The sequence below is a fragment of the Streptopelia decaocto genome (assembly GCF_964273445.1).
Source record: "Streptopelia decaocto genome assembly, chromosome: 5".
NCBI lineage: Eukaryota > Metazoa > Chordata > Aves > Columbiformes > Columbidae > Streptopelia > Streptopelia decaocto.
Genome location: NC_138659.1, coordinates 34,963,132 through 34,984,353, shown reverse-complemented (window position 1 = coordinate 34,984,353; position 21,222 = coordinate 34,963,132). Strand labels below are relative to the sequence as shown.

The window sequence follows — 21,222 nt, the reverse complement described above, 5'->3', positions numbered from 1 at the left end:
AATTGAACTTAAGTTGACCATCATAATATCTGAGCTGCCTCCGAGTGTCATTAAAGCTCCTGTTACCTCCCCAAGAGCTGATTGCTTCTTTCATCAGACCCCCCTTGCACCACGCTTTGAAAAGATAAATGGTTTCAAAGACAAAATTATTACCGCAGAGCAAGATAATACATAATAAAGAGGAAAACGAGTTTCAGGGTATGAAAGCTAGAGCAGTGTCCTCCCAGCACTCACTGTGCGGACACAAGAGAAATGAAGAGAAAACAGCTTTTGCCAATACACAAGGTACCTCTGGAGAAAACGGCACTGTTTGCCCTCTCTCAGCGGACCCAGGATGTTTTTTGTCCTGTTGACCCCCAAAACCCAACATCCAGGGCTGGCTGAAAAGCGTTTCGGGCAGAGCGTCGTACCTCTGCTCGACAGAGACCCGGCTCCAGCGGCAAAGCCACTGGGGAAAAGCCAGGAGGAGTCACCGAGTTGCTTTCCCCCTCACCCCACAGCAAGTCTTCCCCCCTCTGTAAACAATCCAGTGATTCTCCGAGCTCTGTAAAACCGATCCACTCTTCTAAGTTACAGAAACTGAGGCGTGCCAGGCTGTAATGCCACAGAGGACTTAGAGAATCCTATTATTTCCATTTACTGGCAGACTTAGAGAATCCTATTATTTCCATTTACTGGCAGCTTTATGGGGGATCCCCACTCTGAAATTGAAAAAAAAGAGCCCAGTCCTGCAGCTGTCAACATCCTGATAAATGGGGTGTGTTTTGAAGCCAGGCCAGAGAATGTTTTTCTTCTGTTCCCTGACAGCAGCGATCCAGACACGCTCAGCCCGAGGAGGGAGTGAATCCCAGGAGCTGCTCTATTGGCTTGTACCTCCACTCATCTGCCTCCAGCTCTTCCACCAGCCCGGCTAGTTTTTCCATCCGTGCGACTTGTTGATCTGCGAGAAGTTCAAAGGTAACTGTGGTTTGCAGTGACAGTGCAATTAAACCTTTCAATTAGATGCCAATTCCCAGCTGTCGATGGGGAAGAGAGCAGAATAAAAGAACCACCCCACCAAGCCGATTTGAATACAGACCCACTCCACACAACGCTGTGTGAACGGTGAGACCTCGCCAGATCACAGCAGAAAACAGGGACAGGCTTTTCTGCCTCGTCCAGCGCCAAGTGTGTATTTACTCATCCCTGCCCGTGCCATGTAAATTCAAGTCCTAACAGGGAAGCACGAGGCTGATTAGCGTATGGGGGTGAAACCAGGATGAAGCTCATTTCTTTAGCATAAATATTTATAGTGCGAAAGAACAGAGAAGTTCAGAGAGCCTGGTCAGCCCACGGTGGAGCCGAGTGCAGCGCGAGGAGCTCCTTGTTTTAATGAAGGGCCTTTGAGGAGGACTTGGTGGCTGGAGCAGAAAGGCTCTGCAATCAGAGGACGCTAATGACACCAAGGTCCCCGTGCAGAGATCGGCTGCCTCCCTGGGGATCCCTGAGACAGCTTCTTCCTCTCAACTTTATTTCAAACTGGTTGTGCGTGGGGCACGCAGGCTCCATTTCCAATTCATTGAGCTGTGGTGGTTGAGAGATGAGAACAGTCCTTCTGCTCTTGGTTCTGCTGGAAGTTTAACAGCCATAGTCCTAGCAAGAGGCGTAACATAAAATGCACATGATTTCTGCTGACTGCAGCAGTGGGTGCTTTTAAGAGGGACTGTTCTCACTCCACCTCTTGCAACCGAGTGCTTTTGGGAACTGTCAAACAAACAAGCCAAAAAAACGATGACCTCGATCTTTTTTTTTAAGCCTTTCCTTTTCCTTCCAGGGTGCTCCACAAACCAGTTTCAAAGGCTGGTGCCCATCAGGGTGCCAGTCTGCGCTGCAGCCCCCAGTAGCTACAGCCACAGTAGCACCGGCACTGTGGAAACAACAGCTCTGAGGTTCAGCTTTGCCCTTCCGTTCAAAAATACAGAATCACGGCCTTGCAAGCTGCTGCACGCCCCCAGATCTCCTCCTGGCAATCCTTGCTGGCGGATGACAGGAAACCTCGCTGCGCTGAGACAAGACATAGAAGTATTCACTCTAGCTGACAAGAAAGGATGTGACCCTCAAGCAGCAGATCTGGCGCTGAGCTCTGCCCAGCGTCTCGGGAACGCACGCTGCCGCGCAGTCAAGCCCATCGTTCGGTTACAGGCACCTGGGCAGCGGGTAAAGGCCCCAGGAGGGAAGCAGAAGCTCAAACAAGATGTAAAGCTCTTTTCTGGGGAGTTCTGGAGCACAGTCAGTCCCGCTGTGCCACGCCAGGCACCTGCGCATCCCTCACCAACCTCGCTTGACCCTGCCGCTGTCACGAGGGCTCGGCAGAGAGGCAAAGGTGGCATCAAGTGTCTCTGCCCGAGGCCGAAGAGACAGTCAGCGCTGGGCCAAGATCAGAGCGTGGGCGTTTCCTGCCCATATAACCTCCTCTTTTGGCCTCACCTCTCACAAAGGCTGCACAGCGATGGAATAAACACGCTTCGAAAGGCCCAGCCTGTTCCCACCCAGGCTGTGTGGGTTCCCGTTGCTTTGCATAGGGCTTGCAAAAGGACTCGACGACGGCCTGACTTAGCGTTAATCCGCCAACTTAAAAAGGCTACTCTGCTTTTTTGTGGTTGGCCCCTGAGAACATGTCAGCCTTTTCTCTGCGCTCCCCTGCCATCTTCCCCATCAACAGGCAGTTAAAATAGACGGCGCTTGGGTGCTTACCGTGTTTCACTTGCTTTAGCGTAGATGCAACCTGATAGCTGAAAACAGATTCGCAGAGGAATCTTTCGGAGCCATCTGTAAACAGAAAAAAGAGAGGTGGTTTCATCTGAAAGTTTTAAGACTGAGCAGCCTTAGCTGAGCCCCGCTGACTTGCTATTTTTATGTTTGAGGTGTGGGTTTCCCCACTTGCCTCGTTCCGCCGCTTTCACCTCTGCTGAGGGTGCCTTGCTCCGGCTTCCACCACACAGTCAAATCCTGCGCGGGGCTTTGGCCGGCTCCCCGTGCCACGGGGGACACTGTGCCACCTGGAAGACATCCCAGCTGATATTCTGTTACATCCCCTCTTGTCAAGCAATTTCAGCCTATTTTAAATAGAAGGTAAACTAAGGAGAAGCCGGCTAATATTACGGCAGTCTCTGCCTCCTTCGGGGCTCAGACGCTTGTGTCCTTACAATACTTTATGATTTCCCACAGGCCTAGACCAAAACCCCACAGAAAGGATTTCAAATAATGTGTACCTTGCCATCTAAGTCAGTAACTGATAGCACAACTGCCTTAGAAATAAATCAGTCTGGAATACATAGCTAATCGTGTGCCGAAAAAAGCCCCTAAAACCTAAGGGCTTATTTAAAAACAAGTGAGACAGTTAAAGTAACAATAAAAATCAGTCAGTTAGTGGGGATTTTTGAAGGGGAAACTGGTGTGCAGCTACCCCACTAGCACCTGCCTGACAAAAGAATCGGTCTGTCACCTTTTATCTCAGGAATTAAAAAGCGAACCTAAAGCTTCTTTCGACAGGGAGAGCGTTCAGGTGTTGCTGCCACGCAGAGCAGACGAACTGCCGTGTTTCTGGTAAACAGGTCAGCCCGGAGCAAAAGGAAGTACAAGCTCCATGCCGTAAAAACGAGGAAGAGAAGCAAATTCAAAGGGTAGTAACAGGCCCTGGACCTGGAAAATCGAATGCGAAGGGGAACCCCGGGTAAGCGGGAAGAGTCGGAGTTTTGCCATGCTCAGAGCATCCTCTCGCAAGCTGCTGAAATGCCATGCTGGTGCTGCCCCATGTTATTTCTAAATTCTTCCCTCCCCAGCCCGGCCGTCCCGCCAAGTGGCTCTCGGGAGGAACAGCTGACTGTCTATTTGGTAACACGAAGCGCTTCATTATTTTAATTTGTTTTGAGGGCTCATTGCGTTCTGTGAGCAAGCCTTTAGTCATAATTACTTCAATAGACTGGCATATGGGCTCTAACGTGTCATAAAAACAGTCATTAAACGAGGTAGCGATCAGTTCGCAGCCGTGCTGCGCCGCCGCGTTCATCTCTACCGGGACGCGGTCGCTTCTGAGCTGCAGAACTTCCAGCTCACGCGGTCGAGCAGGCAGCATCCTGACACGGGAAGTTCAAGGGGAGCGGACAGACAGACAGACCTTAGCTTAACCCTGTCATCTGGAGGACCTGCCCTTCCTCCCGCACCCAGAGCAGGGGCAGGGCCGTGCAGCTGCGACGTGCCTGGGTCCTCCTTCAGGAAACCCCACCAAGGAGGCGGGCGGCAGGGCTCTGGCACCCCAACGCAGGAACCTGCGCTGGATCAGAGCCCTGACCCTCTCCCAGCGGCCCTGGAGAAACACCCTGACAAGAGTGAGCCAAAAAGGGGAAAGTGCTCAGCCTCCAAGGATTATAAGAGAGGTCTAGTGCTGATTTATCCCCTCACAGACCTCTGTGATGAGGTTTTAACTTCGGTCAAGGGCAAAAAAACAGCCCTATGTTTCCTGGCCAGCCGGGATACAAGCTGCCTCCTGTACCAGCCCAGTCAAATCCAACCCCAGAACGCCTTTTGCCAAGAAAAATACTCCTGCCTCAGCTATCTTTACAGTAATTCCTGCCTGACATCAAAGGACCAGCTAACAATGAGCTATTAACACTGTCATGTTCCCTTTCAGGTGGATCGCTTCCTTGGCCGAAGTGTTCCCATGGAGCTAAAAAACAGGTGACTGCCAGAAAAATCCCTTCCAACTGGTGGGAGAGCTGGGGCTGCTCGGGACCTACCCAAGCCTCAGTGCTTCCTTCCTCCCTCCAGCTAAAATCCAAAAGGGCAGCGGGGTGCCAAGCTCAGCAACTCCCTTGCAGGGCTGCCTGCGCACCAGGAGGAGCCGGGAAGGAGAAGGGCAGGAGCATTCACCTTCCAGCATCTCCCCGGCTCCTTTGGGGTACGTGAAAAGGGCTTTTCGGGGCGGCGCCAGGTCCGAAACGCTGAACCCCGATCCCGTTACGGAGCTGCCGCTGACTCCGCCGGCTGAAGACGACGAGGAAGAAGCTGCCATATCACCCCGTCCCAGCCTGGAAGAACAAAACGCAGAGTTAGAAGGGGCACCTCGGAGATTCCTGGGGCGCAGAGCCAGCGACCGCGCACGGATCTGACCGCGGGGGAAGGCGACGGGGGGCAGGAAGAGACAGCGAGCGCAGGTTCGGGCTCCCCGGCCTCAAAGCGCTGGTGGTTTGAGGCTGCCCTGCCTGCGGGGACGGGAGCACTTGGCTGTCACAGCACGCGGTGGCCTCCAGAAGCTGAAGGTAACCCCCGCTCCCACCCCGCAGACAAAGGCGCCTGGGAATTCAGCGGAACGATGGGAGCGCGCATAAAAATAACCTGGCACAGCTCGCTGGCCGAAATTCGCTGGCCATCAGCTGCCTGGCGCTGGTCCCACTCCCCAGGGTCATAATTTTTTCTCTTTTTGACTTGTTTCCAGTAGCACAAACAGACAAAACCCAGCCCTGCTGCCTCATAAAACCTGGGAGCCCGCAGGACTGCCAGTTCCAGCGCCGTGTCCCACACGGTGCCTCATGTGCAGCAGCTGTGCTCCACGTCCCTCCAAACGGGCTTTAAAATGCCGCGTTTGACCTAAAGCGGCAGCGGCTGAGCGCCCGTCCACCTGCACGGCACAAACCCGGTCGCCCTTATCTCAGCCTTGCTTTTACAAGTTATTGGCTGTACCTTTGTCATGATGCAGTACTTGAAACTTGTCACGTACCTGTCCCATAGTAAAAAAGCTGTCACTTGTCGCCAGCTACTCCTCAAAACCGCTTATTATAATTTCCAAATTATCCTGCCCGTTGAATAATTTATTGTCGCTATTTAATGCGCTTTTGCAGACCTTTTATGCGACGCACAGAGCGTCTTTGGAAAGCAAAATGGAGAAAATGGGGTTTTGGGAGGCTGGAAATGGGAATTGGGTGTTCGCTCATAACGAAGCTCAAGGTTCTTTCATTTACCACGTGTAACACAAAACGGCGCAGCAGCTCACAAGCTGGGGGCTTACGGGCTGTGACGGAAAAAGCCGAGATGAAAGAAACTTTTAAAATGGTACTGATATGTCCAGTAACACTCCTCTCAGCAAACCTGCGCAGGGTCAGCCCCTCGCTTGTGGGAGAAGTGAAACAAGTTTGCACTGGGCTCGCAAGCCGCTGGCGGGCTCCCAGGTTTAGCGGAAAGCTCTTTATTTGAAGAAGGTTGAGTTAAACACGAAGGAGGGGACCGGCCGGCGAGGCCGAGTTCTGCACCGCTGTGGCCTCAGGCCCGACCTTCAGCCATCTATGAGGTGGCGGCTGCGGCACTGCGCATGCGCGGGGCACCCCGCCCACACCGCCCAGCCGGGCAACAGCCTCGGGTGCGCCGCTGCGCATGCGCAGGGAAACGGCCAGCCCAACGGCGCAACGGCTTCGGAAACAGCATTGCGCATGCGCGGGGCACCACCTGCCCATACCAACCCAGCCACGCAGCAGCCTCGAGAGAGCCGCTGCGCATGCGCCGCCCCAGACCACGCCGCTCCCCGCCCGCTTTCTCTCGCTCCCCACGGCCCCTCCCCGGCTTCCGTAGCCAGCTGCTTCGCGGTAAGTGAGCTCGTCCCGCCGCCAGCCTCTCCCCTCGCCCCGCTCAACCGAGCGCCCTTGTCCTCCAGGGCCGCGTCCCTTCCGCTCCCGGGGCGCTCCGGCAGCTCCGAACCTCACCTGGGCGCCCGGACGGCTTGGCGCAGGCGGCGCGCGTGATCGCGCTCGTGGTGCATGCTGGGGCGGGCAGGCGCGCGCGGCCCCTTCCTACTTCCGGCGGGGGAAGGGGGGGGGCGGTAACCATGGCAACGGCCGCGGGCCGGGGGTTCTGCGGCTGCGAGGGGCAACGGCAGCAGCTCTGCGATTTACAAAACAAAAAGCAAGCCCGAGTGGAAACAAAAACAAAATCAACAGCGCTGCGGGTTTGCTGTGGTGTGTTCCGCTGTGCGTGGTTCACCTCGGCGCTCCCCTTCAGCTGCAGAAATGCCCTTTTGTTTAGATGTGAGCTCAGGTTTGGAAGGTGGGGTTTTCATCTTCCGGACTTCAGGTGACTGCACAGAATAAACCCAGTTTAGCGTAAGTTCATCTTCAAAGGCGAGCTTTCCATGTTTTCCTGTCAGGTTGTGGCAGCGGACGGGTGCCCCTTCTGACAAAGGTGAACTGTTTGCTGGAGACTTTGCTTTCTAGCCTACAGATTTCTGCGCTAGAAACAAGGCAAACTGCCATATCCCATGTTAATTTCAGTAAACACAGAAACTGTTTACTTTCAAAAAGCTCCTTGGAGAAGCCAGTGGAGGATGACCCGTGTTTTGGTCTGGGGTCTCCTCGGTTTGCAGCTGTGGAAAATGACAAGATTAAACCTTTTGGAACCCTGAATGGTGCTAAAAAGGCAGATTGATTGAGGCCACAGTGAGTTTGATAACGTCACTTAAATTTCCAGGTTTTACTTGGTTGTGCTTTACGAGCTGCCAAGGAGTATATTTGTAAGTTCTTATAAAATTAGTCTTTGAATGAGTGATGTAAAGTTTGAGAAGGTGTCACCTTTCTGGAGTCTCTCATGTGGAATATTGTGTCCAGTTGTGGCCCCTCAGTTCCAGCAGGACAGGGAACTGCTGGAGAGAGTCCAGCGCAGCCACCAAGATGCTGAAGGGAGTGGAGCATCTCCCGTGTGAGGAAAGGCTGAGGGAGCTGGGGCTCTGGAGCTGGACAAGAGGACACTGAGGGGTGACTCATTCATGGGGATCAAGATGGAAAGGGGGAGTGTCAGGAGGATGGAGCCAGGCTCTTCTTGGTGACAACTAGTGACAGGACAAGGGGTAACGGGTACAGACTGGAACACAGAAGGTTCCACTTAAATTTGAGAACAAACTTGTTCCCGGTGAGGGTGGCAGAGCCTGGCCCAGGCTGCCCAGGGGGGTTGTGGAGTCTCCTTCTCTGCAGACATTCCAACCCGCCTGGACACCTTCCTGTGTAACCTCATCTGGGTGTTCCTGCTCCATGGGGGGACTGCACTGGATGAGCTTTCCAGGTCCCTCCAACCCCTCACATTCTGGGATTGATTCTGTGATTCTATACAGGAGGAGTTATTGCTCATCTGGAGGCACAGACTTCTCCCTTAACTGCTCAGCCCCTCCAAGCTCCCCTGACGCCTCTTACAAATTATCCACGAAGAAATCTCAGAATTTACCTCAGCATCGGTTTGCAAAGTTGTCTTTGCTTTTGCATCAGGAGGAGGAGCAGGATGGATGTTCTGCGGCCCACCCTGATAAGGATCGAGGGGCGAGTGTACAGGAAGAATCTCATTCAAGAGCAGCCGTACCAGCACGAGGAGGAGCAGGATTTCTTTGCAGGTAAAGACTGCTGCGTGACGGGCGACCGTGGTGCTGATGGGACGTGCTACAGGTGAAAGCGTTGACACTGGGGACCCAGAGAGCTCTTGGTGTTGTTTCCGATGTCTTTATATGCACAAGGACTCGCCTGTGAGGTGTTCAAGAGGGAGAGAAATGCTTTGCGTTGGTCTCAGGGATCCTGCTGACCCAAGAGTGGATGGAATCCCAGTTACCTGGTGTGGATTTGGGTGACTCTGCTGCTGACTGTCAGTTATGTTTGCTGACTGTGAAAGATCTCCAGTAAAGAGGGAGAAAAACGAGCTCCTTAGACGTGTTTTCCCCAGGTTCCTGCAATGCCTCTCTTTTCGGTAGTGTGATTATTTGCAGACATGCCGGGAGTGGAAGCTGGCGATCCTTTGTCCTTGCAATGTTTCCCACTTGAAGAATTGGCCTCTTATTATGTGACTTTTAGAAAGTGCTTCCTATTTGGGGAGCAAAATTCTTCCTGTTCTGATGTAGTTACTTTATCTTTCTGCCTGCGTGTTTGTTGTAGTTTTGTATGAATTGTGGGCACGGAAAAGCTCGGCTGTTATTTCTCCAATGGAAAGGGTTGTGGCTGTTGTGTCCTGTTTCTCCCTCCACCCTGCCTGTCAGTGGACTGAACAAAGCTTTAATAAGCTGTTTGCCACCCAGATTCACCCGGTAGGTGTTGGAGGGGAGACAGGAACCGCAGCTTCTTTCTGGAAGTCGTCTTTGGTCCTAACAGGCACGAGTGCACAGCCCACGGGTGAACGGTGCATCCATTCCCCTGTGCTGAGGGTGTGAGAATTCTCCGTGTTTCCGAAACGCCGAACCCTTGAACCAAACCTATCCTTACCTTTTATTTGTGTCCTTCTGTCACCCTAAATTCCTGCTTGGGTCTCTGAATGGGCTGGAGAAGAGACCAGTCCCACTGCGCAACTTCCAGCTGAGAGGAAACCTGGGCTGTAACTACTACTTTCCTCTGCCTCCCGCCCCCGGAGGACCTGAAAGCGATCATTATGTTTTCTTGAGCTGGTAGTAAGGTGAAATAAAAAGCATTAGCTGCAATGGAGGGGAGTCTGTTTCTTCCTTAATTTAACCTTGGGAGAAGGCAGCTGTGAGACTATTGTCCTACATAAAGCGCTGCCAAGCTTTACAAGGGTTGTCCAAGGTCTGTTGATTTTGATTTGTTTCTCTGCTAGGCCCTGGTGACTGCGCAGACGAACCCTGTGATACCTTTGTGCTGGAAGAGACTGAGAACGGCTTCCAGTGCCGCGTGGAGGTTCCCAGCCCGTTTTACAAGTGAGCCTGTGTGTTTCTGGTTTATTTGAGTTGCCACCAGCTGAGGAAGCGGTTGAGCGCAGAATGTGGTTTTTTGAGGTCGGGCTGAGTGCCGGGTCTCCAAAATGTTCTCCGTGATTTTAGCATTTCAGAGGGGAAAATTGGCGATGCCTTTCTAGTGCAGTTGTGCCCCGCTTGACTCCGAGCTTCCCTGTGACTGAGACAGCAGGTGGTGCTTTCTTGCTGGCAGGAGAGTGTTTGAGCATCTATTCCCTTGAACATAAAAGCATCAGGGAGGGTGGGAGAAAGGGAGGAAGAACTGGGGCCAGCCTGGCAGGGGGAGTTAGTGAAATCTTGGAGAGAAAGCACGCATGGCTGGCATTGACTATTGACTCCGAGCCGATGTTCACCGGGAAGCCTGTAGCGTTCAAAGCTCTTATCTAGTTATTCTTGACAGTTTTATTGGTTGAATAGTTTTACTGAAACGTAGAGAAGGAAAGGTGTTCTTTTGTGTGTTTGGATGCTGGCAAATGGCTACCTGGAGCAAAGCAAAACGTAGAAAAAGCTGCAGTAATGGGAAAAAGCGATAACCCAGCTGGCGAATAAGCTGTAGTGGGATGTTCTGGGCAGAGCTGATTTATTTTAACCTAAACCAGTTGTGAGCCACAGCTCAACATCATCCTGTGGTCCTGGGCAGGTCACGCACAGAGATTCGGGATTTGGGGGGACGTGGCTGTCTGGGTCACCATTAATCTGCTGGCGGGACACACTTAATGAAGAGCGGCCCAGTGACATAGTGTGAGCGACACTCTTGTACTTTTATACCTCCAGGTACATCATTGGCAAGAAAGGGGAGACCAAGAAGAGATTGGAAACAGAGACTCGAACCTCCATCAGCATTCCCAAGCCTGGGGTGGAAGGAGAAATTGGTGAGTTTTAACACGCATAAAATGGCTGTTCCCTCACAGGCTCTAGCACAGACACCACGTGAGCAGGGAGGGGGGCTAGGACATGTTTTTCCTTTAATTCCTGCTTCTGACATGGCACTGACTCACTTTATGGCCCTGTAAAAATCACTTCACTGTTCTTCTAAGTGTATTTTTTCTGTCTATAAATCCTTATAAGCAGTGTAAGGTTTTTTTGGGAAAAAAAAGTATTTTAAGCCTATGAATAGTACCACTTCTGGCCCTTAAATGTCTGGCTTGAGAACTTTGGGCCTGAATGTGTTAGATTATTTTTGTTTTGCTTTTTAAAATAATCCCATTTCCATTAATAAGGAACTGTAATATGTAATGTAATGTAATATACACACAGAAGTTACTGTGTTGTATGTTTATACACGAAACAAACTTCAGCATCTGCTTTAATATGAGAAGCGTTTAGTTGATGCTGCTGCCTTTCTGATGTCGTCACTCGATCCTGATAGTGCGAGCGGGTTTTTTGGACCATACGTTCCTTCTCATCGCATCCTTCTCAGCGACTTAAAAAGAAAGGAGGTGTTGCTCATAGGGCTGACCTGTGCGGATTTCTGCCCGAGCGGCTGTCCAGAGCCCCCTTACGCACACTCCGGGGATAACTGGCACGGTGTACGGTTACATTAGCGACAGATTTATGGGGAGTAAGTGCCAGGGGATCCAGCTGTCGCGCTGCACGGGAACGTGGCAGTACTTCTCAAGAAGTGGGTCTTGACTCCTTCCTGAGAACCGTGAAGGACTATTAGGAACACCGAGAGATGTTGAAAATGTGTAATAATAGGAGGCTGAGAAAATTTTGCTCCTTGTGGTTCTTTCCTTTCAAGCTCAAGTGTTCTCTGTTTGATGCCTTGAAGTGCTTGCACAAACGATGTAAGTCCATCTTCATCTTTGATAGATTTTCTTTTCTCTTTCACTTTGGTTGCCTTTATGAAAACTTGAAATAATGCTCTAGAAAGCCGAAGAGCAGCTGAAGTGATAGACGTAGTTATTGTTTTTCAGACACTCAGAGCTGACTTTCTTAAGAGCAGAGAGGTACTTTGGATGGCATCATCTTGTTTGTACAGAGAAAAGCACGGCCGCGCCAGGCATTTTAAGTCAAGCAGGGAGTCTGGCGAGATTTCCCTGTGTGTGGTTGGGGGTTTTAATTCCTCTCACTTCCTCAGCGAGCCTGGGGCTAACAATAGAAAGGTGCTGATGTGCAGTTTTCTCTAACTCCCACCCAGCACCTCCTGGGGGAAATATTCCTACCTTTATTGCTTCGTTCCCTTGTAGTGATCACAGGGCAGCACCGCAGCGGTGTCGCCTCCGCCCGCACGCGGATCGACGTTCTCCTGGACAGCTTCCGCAAGAAGCAGCCCTTCACACACTTCCTCTCCTTCGCTCTCACCCAGCCCGCCCTCCAGGAGAGGTTCCTGCAGTTCAAGGAGGAAGTGTTGGAGAAATGCTCGAAGGTAAGCATCCACGTGAGAGTTAGAATCAAGTGGAAGCCCTTCCGCAGAGTGCCTCTTCATTTATTGAGGTAGCTCTTTGGTGTTCGCTTTGAAGGCTGTATTCTATTCTGTTTCCTAGAAATGTCTTTTTAACAGGCCTTTTACTTAAGTTGGCGGATCTGCTGTGAATTTGTTGAGTGCTATTGTGAAGTCTTCTGGAATGTGGAACGGCTTACTTAGTAAAATGTTAGTAAAATATTTTGTTCTCCTTAGAGATTTTTCCTAGGTGGGAGTATATCTAACATTCAAAATAGGGTTGGGGTTTGGTGTGGTTTTTTCGGTGTGTCTTTTTGTTTTGTTTTTAATGGGAAAGCCACTAAATAATGTAGTGGACCTTTTGTACATTTTATTTGATTTCTACATAACCGTGAAACCAGGTAGGAATTCACAAGTTTGCTGCTGCTTCTATTTCACTTTTCTTTTGGTTCCTGACACTGGAGGGAGATGAGATGAGACGAGATGGGTGTCATTACTGTAGCTGAGCGAGGAATGACTGGGTAGCACAAGCCATGCTGCAAATCTAATTGCTTCCCTTCTTCCCCAAGAGACTTTGTGCTGACAGTCCCTCCTACTTGCCATCAGATCTTGCGCTGAGAGCAGCAGGAAATAGGGAAATGAGGAACAGAATGAAGTGAAATCTACGTATTCCCTGGTTTATTTTAGTGTGTCAATGCGCAGGGCCATGTGCTGAGGAGAGGGAATGGCATTATTAAATTGCCGTGTCCTCCGAGCCCGCTGGCAGGACCTTTCTAGGTGGGAGAGAAGAGTTCCTCGTTGCGGCCACTGCAGGTTAGATGGCATACACGCAGCTGATATTCTTCCCTTCCTGTCCGTCACTTCTGCTTGTGCCTTTCAAAGGAGAAAATAGAATCTTGCAGGGAGCACGGCTTAAGAAGCTTCATTTCCTATGTGTTCACGCTGTGGGTGTGAATTATCTGATATCTGGGGAGCCAGGAGCTCTGGCTCAAGTTTTCGTGGTTGCTCGCATGTTAGTTGTGTCTAAGAGCTGTGCTGAGCTGGCTTTGCAGTCCTGTCTTTCCTGGCAGTTCTGATCCAAGTCCCTCTTCTCCACGCAGCTGCCTGTTTCAGTGACATCTTAGGAACTTTCTGTCACTCAGATTTCCACCTGACATTAAATACAACTGAAACCAGCCAATAAATCCGGTGATTAGCAACCAGTGCAATGCCATCAGCACCCTTTCCTCAGGCTAGGAGGATATCACTGGCTCAATTGTGTATCTGTCCCCGTTAGCCAGCGGCAGCTACCTTTATTAAAGCTTACCTTTGTTAAAGACAAGCCCTGAAGACAGGGGGATGGAAGCGTTAGCCTGAGAAAGTGTTGGCTGGGACAGAGTGGTGGCGTCAGCGGTGGCCTGGCTCCCTCTGTCGGTTTCTAGTTCCAGTCCCTGCGTGGGGACACACCAAAGGTACCAGAGAGAAGCAGCTTTTCTAGGGGCTGGTAACTTGAGCACGGGGCTCTGGCCGCAGTTCTGCAGCACAGTGGCCTCACGGAACACAAGCTCTTCTTGCAGAGCACTGAATTTTCCTCCCTGCTGGTTTGGTTGCATCTCCGTAGCCCCCCCATTGTCCCAGCCTTGGCTGGTGATCTTACTTGCTCTCCAGACCCCTCCTGGTGTGTCTCGCTCACACCGTTTGTCTCTTGCTCACTCCAAAGTGTCCGTTTGCATCCCTGGGTAGACAGGGTGGTCTGCCATCCACTTAGAAACATGTTCATAAATTTATCTTGCTACTTTCCCCAGTGCTGTCAGTCACATTCAGAAGGAGCCACCTGGGAACATCTGCAAATCTTCACATGCTCCTTCTCCTAGAAAGCTGCAGAAAGCCAAACATGGTGAGAGGAGTGCTGAGACCACTGCTAACCAGGCTAGCCATGTTAATTTTTCCTCCTCTTGCGTGACCTCCTGTCTCTTCCACCATTTTTGTCGTGTATCTGGACAGCACTGAGCCCTGTAAGGCTCTGCATCACGGTCAGGGATCCTGCAGTATGGGTGTGCATGTGGGGACACGTTTCAGCCCAACAGCTACTTCTGCCTTTCGGTAACCTCAGACTTGAACTGTGCTCAGAATCCTCCTGACACCAGTACCAGCAAAACCTCCAAGAGAACGCGGCACTCAAGGCCCCGTGTGCCTTTTGTTGCTGCTCAGTCATCGAGGTGCTTTCGGACATCGCCCAAAATGGTGCCAGGTGAAGCTGCCCTACATCAGGACACATCCACAGGGGTGGAGGCAGAAGGTCTGGGGCTGTAATTCCTGCTCTGCACGCTGCGTGGGTGCAAGTTGCCCTGACCTGGAACCTGCGGGGTTGTGTTTGCTCTGCTTGGTGCCCTGTGTGTCTCAGGAGGGACTGAAATGTTCCCAGTGCTGCTTACATCAGCTCTAGAGCTCCTGGTTTTATTTCAAAATGTAGAATTCGGTCAGTAATAGGTATTTGGAGGTTTGCATGTGTATAGCCTAGGAATATATGGTGCTTTATTCTTCTGCCCTTGCTTCTCCTGGTATTAGCAAAAGGGTTTCTAGATATATTGCTGCTTGTTAGTTCAAGGAGTATATTGCAGCCCTGTATGTCTCTCAATCACTCCACCAGCCGGTAATGCCACTCTAATACCACTTTATCTCACAGCAGGGTCTGCTAGAAAGCACATGGGTAATGAAAAACAGTAATTCAAAACTGTGCCTCACAGAGCAATGAGAGCGCTTACAGATTTGTCCAAAGCAATGGGATTTCTTGGGATACTTGGAGAAATCTGGGTAGGTTTCAGTGACAGAAGCAGCGCGCTCTGCTTCCTCTTGCAATTTGCTGGTGCGAAACATTGCAGAATTAGGTAAACTCCAGCCTTTGAATGGGGCTCGCTAATAACGGTAAGGAAGGGAAAGGACCAGGTGTGCGTGTGTGAGGATTTCTTCTGGCCATTGAGCATTTGTGAGGGGCTCTATTTCTCTCTGAAGCGGTTACCATGACGACCATTCATTTATATTTTATAGCATAGGGTTTTGTTGGTGGGTATATGCTTTCTCTTTTTTCTCTTGGTGCATCTTTAAGACCTTTTATAAGATGAACCTAGTGTTGAAATATGGAACACTTCAGGTGTCATTCGCGCTGTTCTGTGCTCAGGGCTGCCAGGAGATGAAGCAGGGCCGAGGGGAGACTCTTTTGAGGCTAATTTAATATAAATACAGGAAGGTGTCTCACCTGGCCAGGCTCATTACTGCCGTGGTGCAGTGGGAGGTCCAGATGACTGCATGACCTTGGAAGTCTCCTTGCCCAGTCACGGAGGTGTCAGCGAGGAGAACTGAAATGTCTGTCTGGGAATGCAGGTGGAAAAGGGAAGAGTCTTTGCAGTATTATTGCCGTGAAAAATCACAGTTGGGTCTTTCAGAGCCGTGCAAGCGCAGCATTTGCAGACTTCTAACAGGCTGCACATGTAGCACGGAGAATAAATGTGATTGCTGTAATACATGGCAACCTGTAAATATCAAACATCGCTAATGAGATATTATATCTCGGAGTGGAAGGGACAGAAAATGGGAGGGGTTTTTCAGCCTGCAGCTCTTCAGTCAGTCCTGAGGAAACGCTGCTTTTCTGGCTCGCTCCTTTGTTTGTGGATTGGGGTGGAGAGGGCATGTAACGGGCATGTAGTACCCTACTATTAAGAGAAAACAACCAAAAAAGAGAAAACACAAAACCATAAAGCTGTCTGCAAATATTGGAAGCTCTTAAGATAGTAGAGAGGATGCAGCCAGGGAGGAAGAGCTAAGGAGTTTGATCCTTTGCCTTGTCGTGTAGGAGGCCTTAAGTGTCTTGTGATCTGTGGTTTCTCTGCTACAGGGTCTTAGATTTGGATTAACAATGTGCTTGAGCTTTGCCAAGAGAGGTGAAGACCGGATAAAGCCCTTTCTGTGTTCCTTCTAAAGGAGGAGAGCAAAGGTAGAAGACTAAGTAGCAGAAGGGAGGAAAAAAAATGCATTTTTAAGGCGGAGTGGAAAGGAGTTGGTCTTTTTTGACTATGACAGGGCAGTGTCAGGGGAAGGCATAAGCTAAAGTGGACAGTCATCACATATGGATGGTGCGCAAAGGGGATGTTCTTCTGCCTCTGAGTACATCCTTAGGGAACCCAAGTTTGAACAGTGCAGTTTTAGAGACAACAGAGCCAGTATGTCTGCCAGCGAGGTCCTGCAGATACGCCGCTTTCAGATTCCCCTGTAGAAAGTGGGCATTCCCTGCTGCAGCACCTTGCCTCGCCAAATCTGGGGCTCTGCTTTCATTAGGGCTGGAAGCCCCCACTTGCCACAAGCCACTGCCGCTTTTGCTATGAGGAGTGTCCACCTTCAACCGGAACAGGCAAGGAAACTGGTGACAGAGGATAAAACAGGTGACAGAGGAGCTTGTCGCTGAGGGGCACTCGGAGAGCGTGGATCCCAGTGGGTTCTTCTGCCCATCTCTGATGCTGAATCTCACTTTGGTAGTTGTTGCTTGCCTTGAGATGGTTCTTTTTGAGGACATTCATAAAGCCCCAAAATCAGAATGTTGACAGCATTATGTCTCTTGGGGTCATTCTCTGTGGACCAGGAGATGTTTTTTCCTTATCAACACATATTTCTGGGCTCTGTGTTGCTGCTGTCTGGCCCCGCTGCTCAGGTTGCAGAGGACTGATACCAGCGGACAGGACAGCTTCCCGTGAGCCCACACAGCGGTTGCTGGGAGCGTATCTTCAATCTGGGATTAGAATAAGTGGGTTCAAGCTTTTTTGTGTCTCGGCGAGCAGCATCCAGCCATGAAAGGCTGCTAAGGTGCCCACAGAAACATTGCTTGTTCCAGGGAGAGCTACCTCTGATGTAGCATCGATTTGGTGCGTGGGAGAAGCGGGATCTGCTGGCCTGTGAAAGAGTAAGGGTGTCAGCAGGGTTTTTAGGAGCTGGCTGAAATACTAGGGAGTAAACCAGGAAGATGATGTAGGTCTCGACCTGCTCACTGTGCGCTCTTCTTCCCTGCTAATCTCCCCCAGCAGTGGTAGCGTGGCTTGTGGAGGTGACTTGCCGTCGCTTTGTCAACTCTCAGCCCACACTGAGGTGTTGGAAAGCTCAGTAGGAAACGCCGCTTTGGGGACAGATTGATGTTTAACAGAACGAATTGTGCTGGGGCAGAAAATGAGGGTAGGGCTTTTGCTTTCTGACCTGCAAACTAGTTTCTTGTTACTGTACGTCATCTGTGCACACTGTGGGAGTGACATCGGCTGGCTGTCCCCGGCAAGGATAAATCCAGCTTTCTCCCAGTTTCTGTTGCCCAAGTTATTGCTTTGTGATGGGCCAAATATCCTCTGGCTATGGATACCATTGGAGAAAAAAAGGCTGACAGAGACAAATCATGCCCTGTCATGCACGTTAACAGCAGCATGAATTCAAGGAAGGCAAAACACTTTTACCGCAGACAGGGGAAGGTGGGGAGAAGCAAGACCGAGCCGTCCCTCTTTCCTCTGCTCCTGATGAGCCTGACAGCCTTAGTCTGTGCTTGTTTCGGGCTGCTGCACCGTGCTGAGGTTTGCAACCTGCTCTGCTATGACTAGCACAGTGCAATTTGGGGTTTCAGTCAGCAATAAAGTAATTAGCAGCGGTGGGAGGTACGTACACGCCGGGGACCACCGCGCTTTGCCAGCCTATGGCAAGCGCTTGGCCTCTGTGTTGCAGGCTGGCTCATCTCTAGTCCAGCCTATAAGCACGGCTGTAAAGAAGAGTATGGATGTTGTCATTAGACATGAAAAATGCTGAGTGGGATGTGGGGCATTAAACTCTGACGGGCTGAGATACTGCAGTGTTTGAACACCTGAAAGGTATTGTTTCAAACTCTGAAGCGCAGCTAGAAACTTGAGAGCTGTCATTCTCAGCGGGGCTGCTTTTGGGCAGAGAAAGGCTTCAGTGGCCTGGCAAGTGGTGTTGGCTTCTTCTGGAGTTAAAAATTGAGGTCATTTAATGCGCCAATGGGAAATGGCCACTATGTTGAAATAATTGTTTTAATATGGGTGTGTTAACCATCCTTGAGGTATTTTTATAAATATCGTAGAACAAAAGAGTGTGGTTTTTAAAGCTGAATGTAACCGCTGCTCCACCTGGGAACAGCTCTTCCCCAGCAACAACACGTAGCTCTTCTTATAAAGGGAATTTAAACTTAATTCATCTCAGCAAACTACAGGGCACATGAGAACAAGAAAAATGTAATTATCAGGGCTTGTATTAGCCGTGCTTGCGTTGTGAGGTGCAACCTGTGTTTAGACAGGATTTAGAGAGCGCTCAGAGCTTGTCACTACAGCTGATTCCGGCTTTATTGCATAAGACATGGACTTCACTGAAGTTTTAAATCTGTGTTGACTTGTGTTGAGTTTGCTGCTGACAGCAGGCACCGCTGGGACAGCTCTGGAAGTCTCCTCTCAAAATCCCGTGCGAGTGAGTGCTGCTGTTCCCAGGTCCTGAGTTAGAGCCCGTCCTAATAAAGCCAGGCAGGGAGCGTGTGCGCTGGGGGGCTGCGCTTGGCTTGCCGGGCTGAGCCTGCTTGCTCGCAAAGCCTGTGGAATTTTGGTTCTCATTTCGACTTTGAGTCACTACCAATGCGGTCAGTGATGCAGAGATGAAACGTTTGGTGCCAGCGGCTTGGTAGCTGTTCTCTGTAGTATTTATCCCCCTGATGGAGAGGGGTTTGTGTGTGTGGATAAGACACTTATATATGATCGATTGACTGATTGATTGACTGATTTGTAGGATCACGGGGTCAGCAGCAGCCTGTTCCAGAACCCCGCAAAGCTTCACCTGACTCTCGGGACACTGGTACTTCTGAACGAACAAGAGATCCGGAAAGCGTGTGACCTCCTACAGCGATGCAAAGAGGACTTTGTAGAGTAAGTGGTAAAAAAGGGCTGTTATCGCCAAGGGCATGAGTGGGGGGAAAGCAGCAAGCTGTCTTTGACAAGGGACAGCAGAGAGAAAAGCACCTCAGGAGTCTATCTCAACTGTAGAAATGTAGAAAAAGGCTGAAACATTTCAAATGGGAGCAGTCGAAATCACCGAGATTCTAACAGCATCTCTCAGCTCAAACCCTCAGCATTCCCTGAAAACCTGCTCTACTCATTTCTTTTCCTCGCATGCCTCCCTGTTATTTTTGGGCGAGCGATTTTTGCTGCTGGCTGCCTGCTGCAGAGGAGGGTTTGAGCTCCGTTACCTTCGTGTGTTCCCTCCCGCCTCGGAGCAGATGCTGAGCTGTCCTTGACATGCATTTCTGGATGCGAGGAGCTGTGTGCAGGGAAGCCAGCGTCAGCCATGTGAGCCATGGATCTGAAACGTTCAGCTCAGCGCTGCTCCAGGACCGAGGGTTTCTCGCTGCCCGTTAACACGCAGCTGCAGATGTTGGGGCTTTAACTGTAAATGTGGTCGAACGACACCGTCATTAACTTATCTCCATTCAGCTTAGAAATTGGAGATGGCCTGAGGGATTGGTTTATTCATTTACTTCTGCAAAGCCTGTGCACATGTAGAACAGATCCTTGATATTTATTTGTTTTTAGCCTCAGTACATGGAGAATTAGCCATGCTGTGCCAGCTGATATCTGTGGGAATTAATGCATGGCCAAAATTCATAATACCTCTGTCTTTAAAATGCTGGCTCCAGTTGTTGAGCTGTTGAACAGAACTGCAAGTGCATTTCCAGGGGAAGGCTCTGCCCACAATATTTGGAAAGGGCCGGCTTCCTCTTACGTGGATTGAACTGCTGCAGAGAAGAGTTTTAACTCTCCATTTCCTTTAGTGGAAGGGAAATCAACACTTGACTGTAACCTTTGGGTTATTTCCCCTGCCACATTTGATTAAATATACTTTGAAAACTAATTTAGACTCCCCTCCACCCACATAAACCTTCATTAGGGTTCATTTATGCTTCTAAATGCAGGCAATGCCACGTGAAGTTAGATGTGCCCTTTTTGACCCTTTTGTCCCGAAGCGCTCGGTGTGATGTGCACGACAGTCCGCTTGTGCTGTTTTCCTCCCAGTGAACACACTGGAAGGGGAAATCACGCCGTCCTTAATTCCACCTGGAAAGCTTTGCTGAGAATCTCAAAGGCGGTTTCTTGAGCAAGGTTAGAGGAGAGTCACACTCACATTGTTCACTTGCGTTGCCTGTACGTTCCTCGGTGTTAAACGAGACAGCGGCGTGTTTGGGAGCAGGCGCGCTTCACAGCGTGTTTGCAGGTGTGGGAGTGCGTATTATACCCCGCACACGTTTTCTGTTTCGCCATCCTGCACAAGTAGCTGAAGCAGATTTTCAAACAGCTCTATTTACTTCCAGCATTAGTAAGTGGATGTTGAGATGTACTTAAAGCAGCATTCTGTATCGAGTGCTTTTCCCAGCAAAAATGAACAAGCTGGAGATGTTGTGTCACGATTGCTTTCTTCACAGGGAAGACAGGAGCTGCTCTGCAATGAGAACTTGGGCTGTTTCATTGCTGATGGGGTTTGTGGAATGTAAATGGAGATCTCCACATTGAGATGGCCTGCGAACACTGACAAGTTGACTTAATGTGTGTCTAAAACACTGAACATATGAATTTAAATGTTTTTACAGTATTTCTTCAGATGATGAGACAATAGCAGCTGTAGACTTTTGAGCTTTAGAATTAGGGAGCCTTTCTTGTCTTTGGGTTTTTTCAGTGCAAACAACCTGAAAGATAAAGGAGAGAGAAGAACTCAGTGGACTTCACAGCCCCATGCAGTCTGTATAACATGTAAGCCCTGCTTAACCTCAAATTTGTGTTAATCTTTAGCAAAAAAATGTGGTTTATGTCATTCCCCTAGTTAAATCAAATTTTTAGGGTGTGCATGAGTTGTATTTCAAAAGCAGGTGCGACGTTTTGCTTTTTAACATACGGAGTTTCTTGCCTTTTAGCCAAATTGCCGGAGGCAAGCCCCTGACCGTGGAGGTGGCAGGAGTGGAATACATGAACGATGACCCCGCCGTGATGGACGTCCTTTACGCCAAAGTGCGCATGAAGGATGGCTCGGACAGGTGAGCCCTCTGCGC

The 21,222-nt window shown here is 50.2% G+C and overlaps 2 protein-coding genes and 1 long non-coding RNA gene across 14 annotated transcripts in view; 2 read left to right on the top strand and 1 right to left on the bottom strand.

The window, feature by feature from the left end:
* Positions 1-129: 129 nt before the first annotated feature.
* Positions 130-6,813, bottom strand: ANAPC16 (anaphase promoting complex subunit 16). 2 transcript variants are annotated; one of them, XM_082054302.1, is made up of 4 exons: positions 6,732-6,813; positions 4,909-5,066; positions 2,734-2,808; positions 130-940 (listed from the first exon to the last, which is right to left on the bottom strand). In XM_082054302.1, the coding sequence occupies exons 1-4, from the start codon at positions 6,785-6,787 to the stop codon at positions 825-827; spliced, it is 405 nt and encodes a 134-aa protein (XP_081910428.1). In that variant the 5' UTR covers positions 6,788-6,813; the 3' UTR covers positions 130-824. The 2 variants fall into 2 exon arrangements, with proteins under 2 accessions (XP_081910428.1, XP_081910429.1); XM_082054303.1 differs by lacking the exon at positions 6,732-6,813 and adding an exon at positions 5,149-5,829.
* On the top strand, positions 3,123-4,990 carry LOC309440554. 5 transcript variants are annotated; one of them, XR_014184220.1, is made up of 3 exons: positions 3,123-4,367; positions 4,670-4,716; positions 4,857-4,990. It is a non-coding gene; the product is annotated as an uncharacterized lncRNA (long non-coding RNA). The 5 variants fall into 5 exon arrangements; XR_014184221.1 differs by having other exon boundaries at positions 3,123-4,415; XR_014184222.1 differs by having other exon boundaries at positions 4,807-4,940.
* Positions 6,456-21,222, top strand: part of ASCC1 (activating signal cointegrator 1 complex subunit 1) — a 36,833-nt gene continuing 22,066 nt past the window's right edge. For 2 of the 7 annotated variants that reach the window (XM_082054299.1, XM_082054300.1), the window contains exons 1-7: positions 6,456-6,614; positions 8,280-8,401; positions 9,604-9,703; positions 10,514-10,611; positions 11,929-12,107; positions 18,915-19,051; positions 21,088-21,207. In XM_082054299.1, coding sequence (XP_081910425.1) covers positions 8,293-8,401; positions 9,604-9,703; positions 10,514-10,611; positions 11,929-12,107; positions 18,915-19,051; positions 21,088-21,207 — 743 coding nt within the window. In that variant the 5' untranslated portion in view covers positions 6,456-6,614; positions 8,280-8,292. Of the gene's footprint in view, positions 6,615-6,887; positions 7,128-7,171; positions 7,535-8,279; positions 8,402-9,603; positions 9,704-10,513; positions 10,612-11,323; positions 11,527-11,928; positions 12,108-18,914; positions 19,052-21,087; positions 21,208-21,222 lie in introns of those variants that run through there. The other 5 variants (XM_082054297.1, XM_082054296.1, XM_082054295.1 and 2 more) reach the window with 5 other exon arrangements.

What these genes read in the sequence shown, in the direction of transcription:
- ANAPC16 (XM_082054302.1), bottom strand. Translation starts at nt 6,787, where the DNA reads ATGCACCACGAGCGCGATCACGCGCGCCGCCTGCGCCAAGCCGTCCGG. An exon ending in AGCCGGGGAGATGCTGGAAG is followed by an intron (nt 2,809 to 4,908) that starts GTGAATGCTCCT and finishes TTCTGTTTACAG; the next exon opens with ATGGCTCCGAAAGATTCCTC. An exon ending in GCTAAAGCAAGTGAAACACG is followed by an intron (nt 941 to 2,733) that starts GTAAGCACCCAA and finishes AACTTCTCGCAG; the next exon opens with ATCAACAAGTCGCACGGATG.